Below are 24,409 nucleotides of genomic sequence, written 5' to 3'. Positions count from 1 at the left end.
AACCCATTAAGCGATCAGTACCTGGGTAAATCTTATTCCATAGTTGATCTCAGCTGAAACTGATTTTCTTTCCTTTTCGGTTCGAACTGGTCTGTCATCCAAACCTCGGCAGAACCTGTACAGCATCTGCCCTGTCTTGGGACCAAACTCCCTCTGGAGTCTCGCCATGGTCATGTACTGCAGGTCTCCACAAGTCTTAATTCCCAAAGATGCCAGTTTGGCCTCCATGGACCGTCCCACTCCTAGGAAAGGGCACATATTGAGTTTCATTCTACACATAAACTATGAAAAACAATGACTTTGAATGAAAATTTTCATATTGAAATTAATTTTAAATTATTACATTAATTTAACAATTAAATATTAATTTAAAATAATCTCCCTTAATTTTTTTAAAAAGATGTGATCCTTTGTTTACTGACTTTATCATCAGTCTTTCCTTTATTTTTTGTTTTGTTACTCCTTACCCGAGGATATGTTTCCCATTGATTTTTTTAGAGCGAGTAGAAGAAAAGGGTAAAGAGACAGAGAGAGAAGCATCAATGTGAGAGGGACACATCCATTGGTTGCCTCCCTAGTGCCCCGACTGGGGTTGGAGATTGAGCCCTCAACCGAGGTATGTGCTCTTGACCAGAATCGAACCTGCGACCCTTCAGTCTGCAGGCCAATACTCTAACCATTTAGCAACACTGGCTAGGGATCCTTTTTGTAAAATTGGTGACAGCATTACAGATGTCTCCCATTTTCTCCCTTTTTGCCCCACTCCCCCCACCCAAGGCCTTCTCCATACTATTGTCTGTGTCCATAGGTTATGTACATACGTTCTTCTGCTCTCCCCACTTCCCCCACTGAGATCTGTTATTCTTTTCCATGCAGCCATACCTCTGGACCTGTTTTGTTCATCAGTTTATTTTTAAGTGACATAATCAAAGCAACACATAGGTTAAAGAATTTTTCTGTGTAAATCAGGCTAGTAAAGTTATTTCTAGAATCTTCTTCTCAATTTGGGATACACATATAGGTGAACCAGAATTTCTCAAATATGTAGAGGTAAGGTCTCAAAAGAATGCGATTTTTACTTATTACTGAGTAATATCAAGATTTCTACCTTATTCATAGAATCAACTAATTCAGCTATAGTATGATTTACAGACATATGAGGAAACTCATGAATGTTAGGATTCTACTATGATTTTGGTGATGGCAAAAGTTATGGCCCTAGCCTGTCTGGTTCAGTGGAAAGAACATCGGCCTGCAGACTGAAGGGTTCCGGGTTCGATTCTGGTCAAGGGCATGTACCTCGGTTGCAGGTCAATCCCTGGCCCTGGTTGAGGCATGTGCGGAGGCAACCAATCAATGTGTCTCTCTCTTATCGATGTTTCTGTCTCTCTCCCTTCCACTCTCTCTAAAAATCAATGGAAAAATATCCTCAGGTGAGGATTAACAAAGAAAGTTTCCGATATAGTTCCAACCACATTTTCTTTAAATGGGCAGTAGAACAAGAACTTACAACACAGGCCCAAACCTGGACAAGTGGTACCAGTGACCTGGGGATGAAGGTTCCCTAAGAAACCGAGAGGCAGAAGAGGGCTGGGAGAAGAGAGATTTCTTTTATAAACAAAGAGTATCTCCCAGAAAAGGTACTACCTTTCTACAGCTGGGCAGCAAGCACTAGTCCCTATGTCACCCTGTCCAAAATGCAAGGGTGGACCTTCACCCATAGGAAGCTGATGGGATCTGTTGCTTTCAATTTGCCTGAAAGCTTAACAAAGGTATACATATCTAGGAAAGATATTTGAGAGTAGCCAAGGGAAACTAAAATTCTTATTAAAATGGCCTCCAAACCTCCAAATCAGTATTTTTTCATCAATAAGGAAAAGACTGCATTCCTGGTCTCCTGCAGGATCTTATCAGAGACTCACAGAGAGCAATCTGACATCAGCTGGTCACTGTCACTCTGGCCCCTCTGAGTGGCTTCAGTAGAAGGAACACCCAGCCTGTCCAACTTCTGCCAGGAGGACCTCTGAAGCAGTAACCCAAGGTTAGGAGGCTGTCACCCTCACAAGAGACCTATGGCCACGGAGGGGGGGCTAGACAAGATTAAACCAAGAGAACTGATTCCCTAATGGAAGCTAGATAAAAGATGTTGAGGGTGCTGCCTCCCACTTTGAAGTTCATGTCAGAATGGAGGAAAAGTAATAATACCAGAGTCTGAGTTAACAATAACAACAAATCTTCCAGGGGAACACCGTTCGGAAAAGGTGAAGTTCTAGGTGAAACTCTTGAGTATTCTCATATACTACGTTGGCCAAAGACAGAGACAAGTCAGACAGACACTCTCCTATTCAGGTTCAGAGAAGGCTCTGTGTCTGTTTTTTCCTTCTCATCACTGCCCTGCTCCCCACTCTCAAAAGTAACCATGCTCTTTCCCGTACAGATCTGGGAGCCAATCTGTTCTGGGTGACTTGCCAAGTCAGTAAGAGGTGATATTCAAGTGTGTGTGCTGTGTGCTGGGGGAGGGGAGGGGTAGGAAACCTATAGTTTTTTTAGAGTATCTTGAGTAGACCAAACAGAATTATTATTCACTAGTAGGTACAAAAGAAAGGCCATTCTATTAAACTATCCAATTAGCCACAATCAACTGAATCTAACTGAACTGTCCTGTAGGGAAGTAGAAAAGATTCTCTCTATTGCATGCTCACCTACTGCAAGGAATGTCCTGAAGTCCAGTGTGGGAGGGAGGCATGGGAGTGGTCGACCTCTAACCCTATCACCTACAGTGGGGCGGAAAAGTTAAGCTTGGAATCAGCACCAAAACCCGAGAGGGTGGCTAGTTTAACTGACTGCATCATATGAGTGTTAATAATGAAAGGAGGTGTGGCTAAGGAGAAAGTAACAGGGTCTTAAGACTCACACTGAGTGCAGCCACCTAGAAAGAAAAAAGTACAGAGAAATATGCTAGCTTAGAACCAGGTCTTGGAGTCTCAGGAGAGAAGAAAATCAGATGTGGAAGCTCCTGGTCAAGTCACTGGGACAAAGCCTTGGTACCTGTCCTTGAATGGGAACCATTACTTTAGATTAGAAATGGCCACCAACGCCTCCTCCTTGCCGTCAGACAGTGATAGCCCAACAGAGCCACACGAGAGTAGTTTCGAGAATAGTTTCACCATCTGAGTGCTGTCCAACAGAAGTGTCTGTGATACTAGACACGTTCTGTACCTGCGCTGTTCAACCCAAGAGGCACTTGCCACATGTGGCTAGTGCGCGCTGCAATGTGGCTAGTACACCCGAGGAACTGACTTTGTCTTACTTAACTTTAATGCGTGTTGCTAGTTCCCTTTGGCTACCGTATCAGGACAGCGTGGACCTTTCTGCACAGCTACATGTTCATGCATTTCTGAGAACAGAGGTGGGAACCACAGACTGAGTGCACAGCCCAGAGTCAGGTGAACAGGTAGAGAGGGCCCTTAAATTGGGCACATGCACAATATGAAAAGCCTTGCAAAGATCCGAAGAACACACAGAAACAACTATTGCATTTACATAGTTCTTGGGGACAGTCCTGTCTTTCATTAGATAAACAGATCTCACTAAGTAATGTATTTCTTAGCCTAACATATAATCATTAATCTGTGGAGTTCCCTAAAGTAAACGTAACTAGTGTGTTTTTCCTTCTTATGTAGCTACAATAACTGTGTATTATTGTGCGAGAAACACTATGTGCTAATAAAAATTTAGGGCCAAAGAAAGCTTGTGGAAAACAAGGAGTGAGGTGTGTAAACACTGAATTTCTTCTGGTTATTGGTCAGAGAGCATAATTTCCTCAAAGCATGTTCCGCAAGATGTTAATAGGTATTACATATCCATCTTCAAATATTTTGGGGAGATTACCAGTTTTTAAGAAACATAAACAGGTGTCTTTATGGTAAGAATTCTCAGAACCTTGACTGTGTGGGCCCTCCCCTGCGAAGGTCCCCACGCTGCATGAACCCTTTTTTAAAGCAGCAGCTTGTACTCTGCAGAGCACACCTGGGGACTACGTGTTACAGAGCCATCTGCAGGACAGGTAACAGAAGGCTGGCATTCCGCACACCTGAAATGTTCTAAATACAGAATTTGGAGATTTTATAAAAGTCAACAGTTTAAACACATGAATACCACAGTTCTGGGTGGACACAAGTGGTGTTTGAGGTAGACGATGCGCATGAGAAGGCGCTTGGCAGAGGCAGCCAGCCTTGCTGCCTCTGTTGTTCAGACCTCCACAAGGAAATTCAAGGCTGTGCCTAAGAACCTCACACTTGCCCTTCAAGAAATAAAGAAATATCCCTCCAGCCAGGAAGCCAATAAAGGTGAAGGGTAAGATTGCTGGGCCAAGGAACTAAAATTCTCTGTAAAAACACCAACAGCAAGCAAATAAACAAACTCTACAAAAATGATTCATTTCATGATGGCGTTATGGACTGAAATGTGTCTCCTCAAAATTATTAAGTATTGAAATAAATGTGAGCTCTACATACATTTAAGAAAGAGTAATAAAAACAAGTAAGGTCATTATTTTCCAACCCACTGGTTCAAGTCCAGCGGTGACCAGAGCCCATGCAGCAGCTCAGAGCACCAGGCGGGACCCCCCTGGACAGGACGCTCTTCCATTGCAAGGCCACCCCACACTCATTCAGACCAGGGACAATTTGACACCTGATTCCCCTCACATGACATCTTTAAAGTGTAGGAGGGACCTGGAGACCCTGGAAAAAAACCACACAGAATGGGGAAGGGAGAATGTGCCAACTCCCATGGGAATTGATTTTTTCTCTCTTTAACATCATAAACAAAATGACACTAAACCAAATGACATCATTCAAGGACCTGCCTGTAATTTGCTAGCTTGATTTTATAAGATTAATTATTCAAATTTAACATCAAATGAACCATCAAAATGTCATATTTCACATTTCTGACATTACATTCTTTTAAGTTATTTAATATGGGATCAGGAAGCTTTAAAATTAACCCATCATAAAATGGCATTTGGGTCATTTAGTATGTTGTGGCCTATAACAGAAATGTCTTAGTTTAGATATACTTTTATTGACTTAAGCAATATACATCTACAAATATCACTAAATCCATTTTTATTTTTTATTAATTTTAGAGAGGAAGGAATAAAATTTTGAGACTGAAGTCACCTACTTATAAAATTATCCTCCTGGACTAATAACAGTTTTCTGATTTTAGTGAACAAATAGTTTTAATTAAAAGGAAAAGTATATGAACCATTAACTCAAAGATTGAAGTAAAACTTGCATCTCCATCTTTCTTGGCAAAGGGGCAACATGTTTACTTTAATGTTCTCGTGCAGGACTGTGTGGCCAACCTTGTATGTAAAATCTTTCCATGGAGAATCATCAAATAGGGTTCATTACATAGAGGGGGAGAGAGATAGAAACATCAATAAGAATCATTGACTACCCGGTTGGCGTGGCTCAGCGGTTGAGCGTCGACCAATGAACCAGGAGGTCAGGGCTCAATTCCCGGTCAGGGCACATGCCCGGGTTGCGGGCTCGATCCCCAGTGGGGGGCATGCAGGAGGCGGCCGATCCATGATTCTCTCTCATCATGGATGTTTCTCTCTCTCTCCCTTCTTCTCTGAAATCAATAAAAAGATATATTAAAGTAAAAAGAATCATTGACTGACTGACTGCCTTTGCACACCTCACAACGGGGATCGAGCCTGCAACCCAGGCATGCTCCCTGACCACATGTGCCCTGACGGGGAATCGAACCGTGACTCCTTCCTGGTTCATGGTCAATGCTCAGTCACTGAGCCACACCGGTTGGGCTCACTAAATCCATTTTTAATAACCAAATGAATTAAAAAAAACTTTCATAAAAAATATGCTGCTTTGAACTTTCCCACCACAAACCCACGGAAGCTTGGTGAAGCTCAGACAGGCTGCTTTATAGCAAAGAGGCGAGATTATCTGACATAATCAAGGATTGATGCATGGTTTAGAGAAATTCCTTAGAAAGCAAGTTTAAATATTTAATAATTATGAAAGGAATTGTCCTACCCCCCCCCCCCCAAAAAAAAACCCACATCTATTTAAGGCCCGTTAAAAGGCAACAAGTTATAATGAACTCTATTTGATGGTTCTCCACGGAAAGATTTTACATACAAGGTTGGCCACACAGTCCTACACAAAATGTAAAAGTAAACATGCTGGCCCTTGGCAAGAAAGATGGAGATGCAAGTTTTACTTAAATCTTTGAGTTAACGGTTCATACACCTTATCCTTTTAATTAAAACTACTTGCTCACTAAAATCAGAAAACTGTCATTAGTCCAGCAGGATAATTTTATAAGTAGGTGACTTGAGTCTCAAAATTTTATCTTTCACCTAGAAGTACATTATTTCAGTTATGATTTATTTAAAGGACCAAAAGCCAACTTCATCTTATTCGCTTTAAATGATTTCTTAGAATTCTTTATCTTGCTGCTTGAGAAATACTTAAAAATAAAACACATTAAAAGCAAAACTAAATGTAACATTAAGATCCTGATCAATCAACTGAGGTAGTCACTATGAAATTCTAAATTTTTCTCATGGCACTGAAAAATAAATACTTAATTCATGTTTTGGAAAAGAGATAAATTATGAAACTTTTAGCACTAATAAATGTTTATGATAAATTAATCTTAAAAAGAAAAGGTCTGTATTCATTCACCTGGTAGATTAGTAACTAGCTGACCTCTGATGAAATCATCGACTTCTTCTGGTTTTAAGTGGTACTGGCCATCTGGCTTTGCTTTTCTAGTTGCCATTCTAGCCAGGAGAATATTAGAACCTATAAAGCAAAAACAAACAAAGCAAAAGTTGTTCAAGAAATATTCACCACGATTATTTTTAAAATTTCTTAACAAAGACATCTACAGACAGGTTATTGAGCAAATTTCTATATAATGAAAGTAAATTATTTACAATTTTGATCATTTCAAATACAATATAAAACCAGCAAAATTTTGTTTATTACAGATTATAACCGGCATGGTTACTGAACAGAGGTAAGTAACCATGTTCCTCTTTGTTCCAAAATAAGTATCATTTCGACACCTCCTACCCAGGTAAGGGAATAGAGAAAGCAGTCTCAACGACAGTGGTTTATAGGAAGTTGAGGGCAATGCTCAGAAATTAGCTCACTTTACCAACCAGCAGATCCAGGCGAGGCAGGGCAATCAGGCCAAATGCACTCTATTGGACTTGGGAAAAGAAAGCCAAAGAACCAGAAGTTTCACTACAACCAGGACACGTGCAGTAGAAACAAGACGGACCTGGCAGTGAGGCCGCAGGTGTGGATGTGAACACGAACCTAGAGCAGAGCAAAGGCTCCTGGGAAGGTGCCAGGGACCTGAGAAACAACATGTCAGGTGAACTTGTATGTGAAAAATGACACCTCCAAAATGATGTAAGGCTTATAGAAAGCACATGTCTTAATTTTAGGGTAGACTTCTGTAACAACCATGTGTTTCCCAGGGTAAATATATAGATATTCAAGAAGAGAAAATGTCCTAGAAAGTCACACCAAAATGATAAATATGGTGAGTTCTGAAGAAGAGGGCTGAGGAGAGGAAATATCATGTGGGAATTTTAATTATGTGCTTGAATTTAAAAGAATTTTTCATATCGTCATATTTGTACATTAAAAATACGTCCAATAAAAAACACATCAAAGCCTGTGCCTGATACCGAACTGCACAAGGTGAGCCCTAAGTGAAAGATGAGAAGGATCTGCAGGCCAAACACCAGGCAGGCTAGCTAGTAATAGAGGGATGCAACGAATGTATTAACATTGTTTTACTTTCTGTATCTTATGATATTTTGACACATTAAAAATCTTACTGGGCAGTGAGCAACTCCCTCCTGAGGCTAGCTAATTTCTAAAGAGTAAACACTTCCTAGTGAACATGCCTCCCACAGGCCAGCCAGCCACCCCAACAATTTCCTTATCCAACTCACACACAAAGCCAGTATGTTCCTGCTCTCCCTCATCCCACAGCCAGGTACAGGCAACCAGAGACCACCCTTACAGACCACCCTAAGGTCACTGGAAGTACCCAAAGCAGCCAGTCCTGAGCTGTTTACTCTTGCTCTGCCCTGCCTGGCCTTTCCTAAAGAAACCCCAGTAAAGACTCAGGACTAGGATTCCTCTCACTCCTGCTTCCTCCTCCTGACCAAGCCCTGGTGCTCCCCCACGGGTCCTGCATGGTACGGCATGCCCTCTGGTCCTCTTGGGAAACGAAGTCATAAAAATCTTCCTTCACTAGCACTGGCTCTTTTATCTGCATCAATTAAAAGGCCTCCAGTACAAATGAGGCAGGAACTCAGAGGAAGAAGGGTTTCTGAATGAGAATGGAGAAGTAATGACTGGAAGTGACAGGGAAGCCAAGAGAGGTGTCCCGCCCGCTCTAGCCTGTGGCACAGAGCACGGCAGGGACAAACTGGATCCACTTGAGAGAATGGCAAGAAGAAAGGTGCTGTGGAGGTGGCTCTGGGAAGGGTAGGCATGAAGAGAGAGGGTTCCAGAGGGCACAGCGGACGGGTCCACAAAAGGATAAATGGTGGGAGTTAATGATGAAACCAAGGGCAAGACGTAAGATCAACCAGGCTATGGGTGAGAGGCGAGACCGTCGCTGAGGGCACCCTCACGAGGCGATTCCTGGAACTGCGAGTGGAGACAGGATGGCCGCGCAGTCCAGGAGGCTGGAGTTCAGAAAGGAGTTGATTACAATAGGCCTGGAACTTCACACTGAACTCTGCACCCTCACCACCCCGCTGTAACCATGGCTTCTGCCCACACCTGACAGAGAGTACACTGTTCACACACACTGACTTCAACTCTCCCATTTCTGAAGGACAGGTGAGAAACACTCCAACTTGGTTATTCCAAAGATATTATCAACCATTGACTTGCACTTCCCACACTTTTACCTCATGTACTGCACAATTGTGAGCAATGATAAGAATTGTTTTAGAAGAGGCCTACGCAGTAAGGTAATAAAAACAAAACCCAAAAATCACTCCTAAAAATTAAGTGATATTCAATGAGCCAAAGTAATACTTTGAGTAAAGTGAACAATAGGAGAGAAGCTGGATACTAACCAATCCCAACAGAAGCAGCACAGTGAGTCTGGTCTTTGATTTCCATGCGGACAGCGCTTGCAAACTCATCAGGCGTAAGCTTGGTCTCCGCAAGGATTTCAGTGATGTCCACCAGCGCCTCATCACAGCTGACTGCTTCGATGTTGTGTGTATAGCTGTCAACACAAAGCACAGGCGATGAGGCACAGCTACAACAGCATCCGTCACCACAAACGTGGAAAATACAGTCTTTCCATGGTACCCCCTCCAACACATCCTTACAAGGTGATAAAAAAACAGCATTTTCATTAAACTGGCCCAAGTGCAAACTTAATTAGTGTTTTCTCTTTTTCCATATTATCTACCAAAAAACAGCAGGAATTATCATTCCAGTTTATCTATGCTCAGAACACCTTTATAAACCTCTGAATAGTTGAAAAGTAGCAGATGAGTTAGAACTGTCAACACTTAATCTAAAACATTTTCAGACATGGTTTACCAGAATTCTTAAAGAATAGAAAAATCATACATCTGTCATATAAATAATCAATGCTGCCCTAAACAAAAATGCCCCAATTCCACACCATTCACAGTAGCAGGCCTAGGACGCAGTATACAATGGCCAATCACCCGAAACGCCCATCTAAAAGGACACCGTCTACATTCCCAGCATGAGAACTACTTTAGGTTTTTGTTTTTGGTTATGAAGTATCCACACAAAAAAACTTGTTTTAACTACTACTATCCAGAGAAGAAAAGGGAGAGGAGCGTTGCCATGTGCTCCAATGCTAATTAAATGCATGGACCACGAGTGGGAGGCAAGCAGAGGCCTTAGGACCAAAATGTATCTTCAGGAGCCCACTGGTAATGTACATTAGGAGGCATACGCCTCATCCTTCACCTACACCTTACTGTAGGCAAACAACATGTCAGACTAATAAGTGTCTGTATCTATTCAAGAATGAATGAACGTTTTGTTTATGCCTAAATAAAGGGTGGCATCTGTAAGAGCAGAAGGGCATGCTTGACTTGAAGAATCTGTTCAGAGTGAAAGCTGCCCTGAGGCACGGTGACAGGAAGCGAAGGCAGGATTTCCGAAGGGCAGTAGGAGAATATCACGGATATCCCCCCCAAAGAATACTAGTAGCCACATGCCACTGAAAATGTCTCAACAGACTAAAATTCTATCAGGACTTATATGTGCATAGCTGGCAGTTGGCTCTGGGACCCAGAGCACATGAGGACCACTACTTAGCTGAGTCAGCCACTCCCTACCCTCATTCAGACTCTACTACTGACAGCTTCAGAACAGGATTTAAAAAGCACACCTTTCACTCGGCAATACCAACTTTCCTGCATTTGGGTCTTAAGGACAGCTGTGATTATACCTGGGGCTCATCAGTCAGCACTCAGGCGTACATACTGATGCCAGGCAACTTCATCTGCCCCTTTGTATTTAGAGCACACATGGTCTGGCATATACTTATTTTAAATTGTGAGTTCTGAATTGATATTAAATATACCTATACTGTAAACATTTTAAAAATTAATCTCCTTTTCTCAAGCCAACTAATCAAGCACCTTGAAACTATTACTAAAACTAACTTTTACAGAAACTAACTTTTGGCATATCTACTAATTTTAGAAGACAAAGGGTTTTAGAGAGTCTCTACTTGTTCACCATCAGTTCTAATTTTAAACAAAAAAATAATTCCAATGTAATAAAAAGGAATAACCAGGTTTAAAAATTCCTAGCCTTCATTTGTCTGGTTCCATGGAAAGAAAACTAGAACCACTGACTAAAGTTATCTATAATAATAAAAGCATAATATGCTAATTAGACTGGACATCCTTCCGGATGACATTCTGGACGAAGTGGGGGCTGTGAGGGCCCAGGCCCTTCCACGAATTTCGTGCACTGGGCCTCCAGTATACTTTTAAAATCAGATTCTGACCAAGTTCAGCAGCACAAAAAGATGGAACTACAGATAACTGGAGTTTCTCAGAGAAAGGAGGACATACTGCCATACCGGGATGCTGAGGAAAGGGTTCCTGAGAGAAAAGTCTAGCAAAAGCAATGAATAGCCCTGCAGCATGGTTCAGTGGGTGAGCAGCGACCTATGAATCAGGAGGTCACGGTTCCATTCCCAGTCAGGGCACATGCCCCGGTTGTGGGCTCCATCCCCAGTGGGGGGTGTGCAGGAGGCAGCCGATCAATGATTCTCTCATGATTGATGTTTCTATCTCTTTCTCCTGGAGTCTCCCTTCATCTCAGAAATCAATAAAAATACATTAAGAAAAAAAAAGCAACTTTGATCATCTGAAAGCAACTGGACGCTTTAATATCAGACACAACAAGCAGAACAGACACACAGTGACGATATCATATACTATACCTTGCCAATGTCTCATACATCGTGCGTGCAACTTCCTTATATGCATGAAAATCATATGGAACAGCTTGAAGATTAGGACAAAGTTGTTTAGCGTACCCAAAAAACATTCCATTCTTAATACCAACTTGTCTAGAGAAGAAAAAAAAAGAAAAGAAATGGAAGTTATACTAAAAAATATTAAATGCAAAAAAAAAAATCAAATACATGATACCATATCGCAAGCCACTAATATACTAATTTTCATTTGACTCCATTCTCATTAGGGGTAAAAATAAGCATCAAAACCTTACAGGTTTGTCTCCCCCCCCCAAAGGAGAATTCCACAATTGTCTGGTTAGTGTAAGTGACACATGGAGATGTGCCAAAATATGTTATCACAACGTGTGGCTCCTGCCTGCAATGGGAGATTTCTCCTAAGACTCAGACCTTTGGCCCCTTTGCAGAGACGCCAGCTGCCATGTGCTGGAGATATCTCAACCACCAGGGAGCAGGAATCAAAGAGAGGCTTTCTTCCTGACACAGGAACCATTTGGCCAGGGCTCAGCCCCCAAAGACAAAATATACACAAAAGCCTATAAAAAGCAGTGCTACGAAATGTACCCGTCCTGCTACCACCTGGCTCCCACTGACCAATGCCATGCTCCGCAGGTGCCTCCACAGTGGCTGAGATGCCAACAGTCTGGGCAGGAACCAGGGTTCTAGAACTTTGAAGGACCTAATTGAAAATGGTAAATTTAAAATCTTGTTGTGTGCCTCAATGCCCCACACACATTACCTTTGATACCTTTGATATCTGGAGCATTCAGCACAAAAGTGTAACTGTGGACTTATACATAATTAGTAAAATCCCATTTTACTACTCTGGAATGAACCAAGAAAAAAAGATAAAAATATAAGCAAAATAATAATGAGCAATGTTTTCACCAGATTATCTACTCCTATGGAAATACATCAAGTGGTTATTCTATATATACATAATAAATATTTAGGCTCTACAGGTTGAGAACCGCTAGCAGGGTCGCCTAAGACCATTGGAAAACAGATATTTACATTATGATTCATTAACAGTAGCAAAATTACAGTTATGAAGTAGCAACGAAAATTATTTTATGGTTGGGGGTCACCACAACATGAGGAACTGTATTAAAGGGTCACAGCATTAAAAAGGTTGAGAATCACTGGTCTAAAGTGACTCCACACTACAGTGACTTCTGTCTTATTCCTCCTGCTGAAATCCCATGCAGGATACACACCAATACTTCCCGAACGTGTCTGGCAGAAATAGCTTTTCCCAGTTCGCACTGCAGAGATCATGCTCTTTCTGGTCACAGGCTACACTCAGACAATTATTTTTGATGTTGGGTAAACGATATAAAAAATATTAACCACTAACTCACTGCCAGGGTCCATTTAGTATACAAAAGACATCTATGTCACTGAGAGGAGCAAAGGGTCCTTACAAAAGCCCATGAAAGCAGGTTTAGAAATTATCTGATCTTAAAAAATCTATGATCCTAGGATATTTGTCTATCATCTATTCATCTACATATCTACCTTCTCACTTACAGACAAAGCGTGTTCTTTCAGTCAGTATGGGTAAAACTACTAACAATAATGCATATTCTGACCTACATTTACACAGCCTCCTTTCTGTGACTTCCACTAGCTGGTGTTCACATCCCATCCTTTGCTAGCTCCATTATTAATCTGTCTACTGAAAACTCACCAATGCATAAAGCTGGGCTAACCATCCCCATAGTCCAGTTTCCACTCCGAACCCAGAAATATCTCTGATATAATTGTGAATATATTATTTTTAAAAATCTTCCCACTTAAAGAAAATGTAACTATTAGATAGCCACAACAAAAGGGTATCCAAAATTGTTTTCTGCAGACCTTCATTAGCAATGAGCCATCTAGAAAATGGAAAATTACAATTAAAAGACCAAAATTCCACTACTGTGGTTTTTGTGGGGTTTCCCCCAACTTAAACTCAAATTCATGTTCATCATTTCTGCATCTCCTTAAAATAAACATCTGCCACTTAAGTAGCATTTAAATGGCTTGCTACATACCATTTGGCCCTCATACACCATCAGCCCAATTGTTCTGTAATAACTCAGCTTGACAACCACCACCTGTGATACAAGTGCACCATCCAAAACCCAACAGAAGCCTGGAGTCTAGACACAAGTGTGGCTATGGGGATCCAGACCCACCAGGAGCTGTGACACTTCTACCTTGGAGGCAGCCTCAGCAGCCAAGCCAGCATTCAGCTTGGGGGCACTGAGTGAGAAGAGAGATCCTAAAGAGCACAGAAAGATGTAGCTTTCACTTCATCAACCAGCAAAACCCAAAGTCTGAGAGAGTATCTGGGCTTCATCACACGCTCCAGATCCGGGACACAACTGTCCAGCCATCAGCCGCACAAGTCACCGTTCAATAATCCCGTGTGTGTGTGTGTGTGTGTGTGTGTGTGGGGGGGGGGGGGGGGGGGCGGACACCAGCCTATTGGGCACAACGTGAGATCAGCTCTAACCTGCCTGTGCTAACAAAAATAGACCAGTCCAGAAGGCATAGGTAGTTATTTTTTTACTAAAGTAAGTTTTAACTCAGTTATATTTTCAACAAACAATGAAAGAAATTAAAACAATTTTGTCAAGAAAGGCAAAGTTAGTTTATGAGTAAAAGTTTGACATGTCACAAGTGGAAAAGAATTTAAAATATTTTGTAATTACACACAGATAATGCTTTTACCTTAAATAGCCTCTTATAAAACAACTAGTGGCCCAGTGCATGGATTCATGCATATTGAAAGGAAATTAATTAGAAGAAATATTTTAATATTACTGTTCACCCTTTCTCCATAATAGGAGTGTCAGAGATGAAAGAAAATAAAATGTATATGAAAATATATAAATTGATTAATAAACAAACAATCACAACATGATATAACAACAAAAAGACATGATATAAAAACAACATTGATAAAAACAATGTCTGATAAATTGATTAAACTTATTCTAATATCTCCCTGTATATGTGCGATTGGCACCAGGGAGAGCTTTATATGTATCGTGCATGCGTGAGTCAATGTTTATTTTTAAATTGCCAGTGCATGTCATATGTACCAGTTGGTTGGTTGGTCGGACGGCTGTACGACCGACCGGTCACTTAGCCTTTTAGATATATAGATTGGAAAATTTTAAATAAACTATTTTAGTTAGATGATGTTGAGTTGAAAATTTTTGTTCAGATTAGATTGCTTAAATAACCCCAACTTTTAACTGAGACTGAAATATGTTACATATATTGAATCATTATGTATACCTGAAATTATATCTCAATTTTTTAAAAGTATGAATGACAAAGCCACAAGATGCTACCTACTTCTCTCTCTCTCTCTCAAAAAAAAAATACTGAAAAATGTAATTAATGTAAGACTGTTTTTATAAATTTTAAATTAAATACTTTAACATTTGCCAACAATGTGTATATGCCTGCTGTTATAAAGGTAAAAATGTCCATGTTTAGTTGTCAGAAAAGAAAAGAAAAATAAAAGACTGCTCTTTTTAATCAATTCATTATTACTCCTTCTACTTTCACAACTATTACAATAGATTATTTTTAAATGACTCATTTTTTTTAAGTATGAGAAACATATATATAATATGTCTGTTTCTTCTTATATTGAGACAGCCAATAGTAATTAAGGTATACGCTTACTATAAGATAAAGATCCACAAAGCTGGTGCTAACAAGTAGACAACACTGCAACCATAAGTGAGATTATTGGGTAGGCCAGTATGGAATTATTTACTTTTAACTTAATAGGCAATCAAGTTTTAACATACTTTTTAAAAGATACTGAGTATTAAGGGTTAATATCACAAAGGATTTTTCTTAGCTGTTAAAGGAATGATTAGAGTAGATGAACACTAAAGCCTCTCCCATTCAAAAGTATCTAATTCTTTAATTCCATGCTTCAGAAGACAATGGTTTAAAAAATTCCAGTGTCCAATTTCTTTTGGTTTCCACTGTAGAACTTATGGGTTCCTCAGAAAACTATCAAAAGTTTTCTAAAGTCCTAGCTGGTTTTCCTCAGTTAGTGTGTCAGCCCATGGACTGAATTGAATGGTCACAGGTTCGATTCCAGTCAAGGGCATGTACCTCGGTTGCAGGCTCAATTCCCGGCCTGATTGGGGCATGTAAGGGAAGCAACCAATTGATGTGTCTCTCTCACACTGATGTTTCTCTCTCTGGGCCTCCCCTTTCCTTCCACTCTCTCTAAAAAAAAAAAAAAAAAAAAAAAAAAAAAAATCAATGGGAAAAATACATCTCAGGTGAAGATCAACAACAACAACAAAAAGAAATCTACATTTATAAGGTGGGGGAAAAAGAAATGGAAAGAATTAAGGCTAGAAACATTTCTTTCCATAACATGTCTGTACATTTTTAAATCACAGGCCTGACTAGCATGTCTGAATCCACTTCCAAAGATTATATGAAAATAATTAAGTAAAATTAACCCTCCCTAAATATTATAACACAGTTAATTTCCACATACCTGGCTTCATAACTGCAAGATGCAATTTCAGCCTTTGACAAAACAGAATCAATTCCATTAGTATGAACAGAATCTTGATTCTCCCACAGTGATGAATCTGGTATATCTGCTTTAAAAACAATAAAACTTAATGATTATATGTTAAAAACTTATTTTCCTTAACTTCCATTCAAGAAGTGTTATTTTCCATTCATTTCTTATACAAATAAATTTATAAATAAAAAATAAATGTATATATAAGTTGAACAAACACCAAATATAGTTTATCTCCATTGGTATTTATCTTATTTAATAAAAGGAAATCTGTATTTCTAAAATGGTTTGTTTCCATTAAGTTTTCTACTAGCAGTCAGATAAAAACACGGAATAAATGGAAAGTATTCTGTTTTAATAATACTTTGTAAAAAATGATCAAAAGCTAAATATGAAATATCCCCTGAACCCAGTCTCTTGGATGGACAAGGATGAAAAGTGATCAGGATGATGAACCCCTCTTATAGCCTCAGAGAATTAAGCAGCTAAACCTCTCATGGAAAACAGTTAAGGGAAAATATAAACCTCTCTAAATGTTTTTTGCTGTTTCCTAAAAGAACTAACTGCAATACTTAAAACTAATTAACAACATGTTCAACAAAGATCAAATTCCTACAAGAAATTTAATCAAACAATAATTTAGTAGGTCATATACCATAAATAAATTTCATCCTAAACTTAAGACTTTTCTTTTGAACATATGTCAGGTAAAAGAGCTGCATATTATCCCCCCTTCCAGAAAATTCTACTTTTGATTTAACAATGCAGGTTCAATTAAACAGTAAGTGTGGTCAGAATACCAACTGCTTTATGGAAGACAGCTCTAGCCTGAATAGTACAGCTCACCAGTATCTCTTCCTATCCAAAGCAAACTGCCAGCTTCACACACAAGTTAAGAGTCTGTGAACTACAGACACTTCACTTCCTGTGGACCTTCAGCCTCCCTCATAACTGAGAAGCAGATGAAAACACAGCTTCAGTTGCAGTCTTGCATAATGCTATAGGCTCCAAGAAGAATATGCTTTAAAAACGTAATTCTAAAAACAGCCTCAGCTATAGTTCTATTGTGAACAAAAATACCATTAGTTAGTAAAACCAGACAAATATACACCACTTCAGCTAATTCTAGACAAACCTATTCTGAGTATATTGTAGCAATGCAACTCAAAACTCAGCATTTCTCTTTGACATTTTTCAGAGACATAATTTCCATAAAAAAATCAGCCAACTTAAAGCACTACCAGGAAAACATAGCTAGGTGTCTGGCTTTCTGAGCTAAAACAACTGTTCCGGGTTTGACTCCAACAGTCAACATCTTTTTACGAACTATGCAACCCATATAAGCATTTCTGGATTCGGCACCCATACACGCAAAGCATAAATGCAAACGAAACTCTGAGGACTGGCATCTTAATGAGGTCAAATCCCACTTACATAAAAAATAAAAACAGCAGAGTATATAATTAGAGCTATGATTTCTGATATATTGTGACTAATATGTGTTAGAGTATGACAAATTAAGGACAGAATGTAAAACAGACTACTTCTGAAGCGTCTGAGAAGACTACATAGCAGCTTTAATAGTTCGTTACTCTAAGCTGAAAATCCTTAAGAATTTCAGGATTGTGAGTATCACAGTTCAAGAGGCTACAACTAAACAACAATAACCAAAAGTTGAAGCTTGAACAGCCACAACCAGCTGCCTTTCAAACGTATAACCATGAGTTACGCATTAAAATTTGGGGAGTTAGATGACTTATATTTGAAGGACTAGTTAAATGGTCTAAGGTACCCGTCTTAAGAATTACAGAAACCATGTTTGAGATGAGAACGGTATCTGAGGTCCCTGTGCTCCCAAGGCCCTGCCTGAGAGGCAGCGCCTGGGGTTCCCCTGGGCTGGGCTGGCTGACCTTTTCCACGTGCAGCAGAGTGCGTGGATCCCTCCACCAGCGGAGTGAGTTGCTTCAAGGGAGATTCGGGGAAATGCAGGGACACACTGTCCTCACTGGAGGGCAAAGTAGAGAACTGCTCATCAAAACTTGACAAACTAGACGGGCACATGGAGAATGTGGAGGAACGGTTGGAGAAATCAGAGGCCAGGACCCAAGTCTGTGAAAAAGAAATCGCTGAGAATAAATCTATGGCTAGTACGAATTTTAAAACTGTTGTTCTTTAGAATGAACACTGAAGTTGTTGAAAGGACAGGAAACATTTGATTAATGGAATCCCAGGAGGGATAAAAAGGCCCAACCATGATATCTTGAGTATAAAGGGATTCCAGATAATGAGGGTCATCAATGAGAAGTGTCATCGCTGAGCATCGCTCAGGAGGCAGCTAACCAAAGGAAGCCACGATAGAGAGTCCTGCTTACACTGTCTGTTAGACAAGAGTTTCTGAATATGACCAATAAGAAAATAAAGCTTTTACAAAGAGCTAAAGATGCTACTTATGCTCTGCCTACACATCCAAGTCAAAACATTAGAAATGAATTTGTTTTTAAGGTTAGTGTGTAGAAGCCAAAGAATCTAATTCCTAACTTTATCCTCAAAATTTTACAATTTAGTATCATATTTAATAAGGACCCAGAGAAAGAAAGACAGGAAATAAAAAGTAAAGAGGAACAAAGGCATTGATAAAACAAGTTCTAAGTGCAAACTTAGTTGCAACCAAACTTTATAATAAAGGGCAATCTATCCATTTCATATGTGACAAATATTTTGGTAAGCTCTTAATGGTTTGTCAAAAGGCTAACACAAAAGTGAATGATATGAAGTTAAGAGAAAGAATATAAAGTACAAAGTATCATATGCATCTCTTTTAGTGATAAAAAATCTATTTTTGACAGTTATCAATGGCAAGTGAAATTTCAATATTTCTCCTAATATTTACCTTCCAGTTTACCATCCACACAAGAAGTGGAGGGATGTGAATTAGAAAAGGTCATTACAATGTCATGAAAATCCAGTGGCTAACCTGATGAAGACCAATTGACAGTAAGTTTTGTTAACAAACTGTTTATGGTCAGATCATTTGTGAATGAAAGGAAAGAGTAAGAGGACTGTCTCTCAGCTATTCCTAAGGAAAGCTTGCTTGACAAGGTCAAAATTCCAGATGCAAACTGTTGAAATAAGAATGCATGTGGCAAACACAACATTTTACCCACTGGAGAAACTCTGAGCGCTGAGTAACTGAGAGAAGTTACTGACCAGTATGCACATAATATTTTTCCTTCTTTCAACGTTCATTCAGTAAGTTTTTACTAATGTCCAATATGTGACAAGTGTTGTGCATTTCCTTAAGCTACTTGGCTTCTAATACCACACAGAAAATACAAAAAGAAAAGCACAAAACCATACTACCAATACTTAAGAAACTGCCCATATTGTCAAATACCTCAATACAACTAAATCTCAGTACGCTCAAAATATTCGCTACCTCAAGATCTACTCATGACACTCAAAATATTAGAATCTTAAAAATCTCTGAAAAGATTTAAAGACCGAGAAAAGCTTTAGGTAATCTGGAAAGTACAGACACACATGAAGCATAAAGATGTATGTACCTACAATTATTTTCCTTTATACCTGTACCATGTAAACAGATGATCACAACCAACAAAAAGATTAATCCAAAAAAATAAAAATAAAAATAAAAATAAAAGGCCTTAGTGATGTCAACTAGCCTTCCTGTGGCTTTAATTTCATTGAGATCATTGCTAAAACAAACCCTAGGTTTCATAACTGAAAATTTAGGGACCTAAAATAATTGGGACGAAATTTAACTGCACACCTTCTGACTACTTTCTGATCAGCATTTTTATTTTCTTTCTGATGAGCATTTTTCTGACAAAAATTTTTTTTTCTGACAAACTAAAACATTATTTGGCTTTGCAAACATCCACGAAGAAACTGATTAAAGAATTTAATTTCTAAGCAAATATTTCTCAGGGAATATACTCAGGAGAGAAAAAAAAAACCCACAAGAAAATATTAATAGTATTTCAATAAATTTATGATTTTTATTTTATTAATAGCCAAAATTTAAAAGCCACAGAGAAAAGAAAATGTTTCTAATATAAAATAGGTTCAACAAAGATATGAGGAATGATTTATCTTCTTATTCCAGTAATCTAAAGTCCTACTCTATATTATTCCACTGCCTCTTACAAATCTTTAGCAGCATAAACTTTAGCGTCTTCACTGTAATCAGTGATCAAACAACTAGCAATGAACTTGCGAGTCTAGAGGCTTCCACAAAATATTGCCCATGATTTTTATCCCCAATCTAAATTTATACAAAGCCAACTAATCACAACTTATAAAACATTTTTCACTCTCTGTCCCAGGAAAATATCATCATCCAATTCAACCAAGCAAAACTATAAACCAGTCATAGATATTATTACATTTTGATTTTGCTTTAAGGTATCACTGACACCTTAGAACACCTGAATGAAAAAGCTAATTAATTCAACTGCTTTTGTTGCTGTAACGACAATACCAACAGCAAAAGCCAGAAGTCTTCAACAGGAGCACTGTGACTTCAAAGAGAGCTCATGATTTGTACCTGCTTTGCCTTTCAGGGTTTTGTTCTGGTAATACTGCCACTCCAACTGCGGGTTGGCTCCTGGGCGCAGAGGTGCCCTTCCTGTGCCTCTGTTACTTGTAACAGCCACGGGTTTTCCTGGGAGGAAAAGCATAAAATTATTTTAAAATCTAAGTACAGGAAAGTTAAGAACACTAACAATATGTAAAAGAAAAGTTTTCAAAAGATTTAAAAAACATATTTTTTCTTTAGCTTTATTTAGGCGTTAATCCATAAATGAGCTATTATTATCTTTGAATATTATCAATCACCATGTACAAATCATTTAAGTTTCTCAGCACACCCCAAAAAAGTAAACTACTGACAATTTGGATGCATTTATTCAACTTTAAAACAACATTAGCACCTAGCTTTCCAAGGTTTTTGTTTGGTTTCTTACAGTTGGAAACAGGCAACTCAGATCCTAGATTCAGACTGGAGGGGCTAAGGAGAGAAGGAACTAACTAAGATTTTTAATATTTCCGGTATCAGAAAAGTAGAGCAATATCTAAACAAACCGTCCAATTTTACAGCAAGACACACCACATACATGCAGAGGAATCACAACCTCACCTCCTATTTAATCAAATGTTGAGTATATAGTCCTATTTTGGTTTATTTATAAAAATGTTTCAGTATCACTTCCTTGTATGTGTGTGTTAAGTTACAAGATAACTATAACTTCTAAAGCTACAGCATAATTACTTCACACATATCTTACTGGATGCATTTGTTGTGAGAACAAATAATAAACAATAATAAAAAAGTCACTAATGGGCTAAATCAATTTTTTTAACATTTAAATACTCCTTTCAGAGGTGAAGCAGCAACTACTTGTGACAAAAATAAAGCTCTGGTATTAACCCCAATAGTTCTGTGCTGTCCATAAGGGAAGAAGTGACTCTCCAAAGAAAATGCTACATCTCTCAGACACAGATAGAACTACTGAAAAAGTACTGGTTAGCTAACAAATATTTGAAATTCCATTAAAACAATGACAACGTATTTTAGTGCTATTCACTAACACAAAATTAAAATTAAAAAGTTGGAATGTTCACTATGTACAGAATAGTTATTTATTCAAGAGGAAGCATAGTGACCCAAGTCATAAAGACATATACTACCATAAAAATTCCCATTTACTAACAAAGTAATAGTAAATATAAATAAAAATATGAAAAATGCCCAATGCAGGTCCCTGCCTACATTACTCAGGGCCTTCAGTTGAAGAGTTCTTCCCTAAAGACCTGATTTCTATAGGAAGAAAAACATATTTTTCATAGTGACGGAATCCAGAAAATTTAGAAGCAGGAACAGATTCTGCGAAGGAAAATTATAAATACTTCTTAAAAAATATTTTGTGGCCCAGCATGGCTCAGTGGTTGAGCGTCAACCTATAAACCAGGAGGTCATAGTTCCATTCCTGGTCAGGGCACATGCCCGGGCTGCAAGCTCAATCCCCGGTGGGGTTGTGTGCAGGAGGCTGCTGATCAATGATTCTCTCTCATCGTTGATATTTCTATTTTTCTCTCCCTCTCCCTTACTCTCTGAAATCAATAAAAATATATTTAAAAATATATATTTTGTGATGCTTAGAATATATATTTATTTATAATAACATATGAAGTTTCTGAAAACATAAAAAAGAATACAGACCTTTGAGATCTGGCCTATTTCGTATACCCACTGATACAAAGAAGCAATCCATATCAACATGCATTATACAGCTCTGATGTCTGGGTGAACTCAATACTGACATATTTCCTAGAAGGAAAAAGAGAATGTTCAAAACCCAAACTAATTTTTAATATAAAAGTAACAGGTCTAGTTAATTTTACATATTATATTTTTAAATGCTTACAAGTAGAAGTCTTAAAAAATATAGAATCTATTATAGATTATTTCTATCACCTCAAGAAAAGGCAAATTTCAGTTTCTTTAGCTCTAAAAGTAATTCAGATACAGACTGAGCTTCCCAATAATTAAAATCAATTGTGAAAATATCATTTTTCCCCCTAGGCTATATTCTAATAAAGTCTCAAATTAACAGTTTGTCTAAACGCTTAACATTTCTGTGTGCTTTTTTATAAAAATGTATAATGGTGCTTTCATATACTTAGTTACATAGAGCTCAGCAACTTCAAATGAACACTATTGCATGTAGCCTACAAACATTCTTTGATAAAATAAAAATTGCTGCTATTACTGAGTGCTCGGTAGGTGTCAACCACTGTTGTAGGAGGTTTACATGTGAGAATTTCAACACTACGACAGGCAATCTTATTATCCTTATTTTACAGATAATAACTTGCTTATTAAGTCACTCAGCCAGTAAGAGACTGAGCTGGCATTCAATCCCAAGCAGATAAAGTTGTTCTAAACAGACATACTTAAAAAAAAAAAAAACTTAACCTTTTGCACTCGGATGTCGAGTGTGACTCGACACGGTTAGCATTAGAATAAAGGAATCGAGAAAAAAGCAAGTGAGTGCAAAGGGTTAAGAAGCAAAATCTACGTATAAATTCTCCTCATGCATTTAAACCCTATTAAAAGTCAGCTCTAACGCTTACATGAGTGTTCTCTCCTAAGGTCTCTGGCTTCTAATCATCCTGAGCAACAGAGAGGCCATCGGGGTTAGTTTAACTCTCATCCAGCCACAACCAGAGCTTTCCTCCACACCAGTCTCACCCTACCCTTCCCCCTAGCCCTGCAGGGTGGACAGCCTTGGAAATATGACCCCTGGGCTTGAGTAAAGTTCTGGCCTCATAAAGGAGTTTTCCTCTGGTAGATTGAAGGATACTAGTACTGAAGGTTTCTCTTCACAACAGGCTTCCAAAAAATTATACACCTACTGCCCAGAGGTTCAGGCCACTCCAGTTACTAAATTCTGACTGCAAAGCATTTACCTAGTTCTATATGCAAGGCACTGAGCCTTTGTTCATGTTATCTTCCTTAAGTCCCCAACCCCACCAGGTGAGCATGATGGAGCAGCACTCCACTGCAGGGAGGAAACTGAGACTCAGAGAGGGGAACTGATGTGCCCATGGTCTTGCTTCATGAGAGTAAGAGAGTCAGGGTTTGTGTCAGAGTATGTTATCTAACTCCAAAGCCACACAATTCCTTGCTGCCCTCTATATTTCCTTCAAAATTGATTTATACATCTTAACAATATTAATTCTGCTGCATTAAAGTATTATATAAACAATGTAAACAACCCAAAATAATGGCTTTAAATATTCAAGTAGTACAGAATGCATATATCAAATACCTATTGAGTACTTTCATACAAAATTTCCCATTTTATTCCCATTCATGGAACTAATTCATATGAATTCTTTGAAGCTTTCAAAATTAAATGACCTTTAGGTTACAAGGCCAAGGCATGATGTCAAGATAATCTAATATCTATAACATTATTCTGAAATATTTTAGAAATAACAAAAAGCATTTAAGAATACATCAACCAGCAAAACACAATAAAAAAAGAGTCCCCTCACTTTCTAGGGCAGAACCATGAGCTTCTCTCTGTACCTCAGTTTCCACAGCTATAAATTAAAGGGTAATAGTAGATGTTCTCAGAGATCCCTTCCCCTGGGGGGCGGGGAGATGTATAATCTGTAAAAAGCAACTAAAACCTCAAACCAGATACTAATTTATAATAACTGGTACAGAAATACAGCTTAATGTACTTA

General features: G+C 38.6%; 1 protein-coding gene across 6 annotated transcripts in view; it reads right to left on the bottom strand.

The window, feature by feature from the left end:
- Window positions 1-24,409, bottom strand: part of REV1 (REV1 DNA directed polymerase) — a 115,081-nt gene that overhangs the window by 11,156 nt on the left and 79,516 nt on the right. For 3 of the 6 annotated variants that reach the window (XM_079792361.1, XM_079792362.1, XM_079792364.1), the window contains 7 exons: window positions 22,374-22,481; window positions 20,700-20,816; window positions 16,100-16,208; window positions 11,533-11,661; window positions 9,158-9,312; window positions 6,726-6,845; window positions 22-242 (listed from right to left, as the gene is read on the bottom strand). In XM_079792361.1, the coding sequence (XP_079648487.1) occupies window positions 22-242; window positions 6,726-6,845; window positions 9,158-9,312; window positions 11,533-11,661; window positions 16,100-16,208; window positions 20,700-20,816; window positions 22,374-22,481 (959 nt within the window). Of the gene's footprint in view, window positions 1-21; window positions 243-6,725; window positions 6,846-9,157; window positions 9,313-11,532; window positions 11,662-16,099; window positions 16,209-18,042; window positions 18,242-20,699; window positions 20,817-22,373; window positions 22,482-24,409 lie in introns of those variants that run through there. The other 3 variants (XM_079792363.1, XM_079792365.1, XM_079792366.1) reach the window with 3 other exon arrangements.

Source organism: Cnephaeus nilssonii (genome assembly GCF_951640355.1).
Source record: "Cnephaeus nilssonii genome assembly, chromosome: 15".
NCBI lineage: Eukaryota > Metazoa > Chordata > Mammalia > Chiroptera > Vespertilionidae > Cnephaeus > Cnephaeus nilssonii.
Note: the sequence above shows the minus strand (reverse complement) of the source record. Positions and strands in the feature narration are given on the sequence as shown.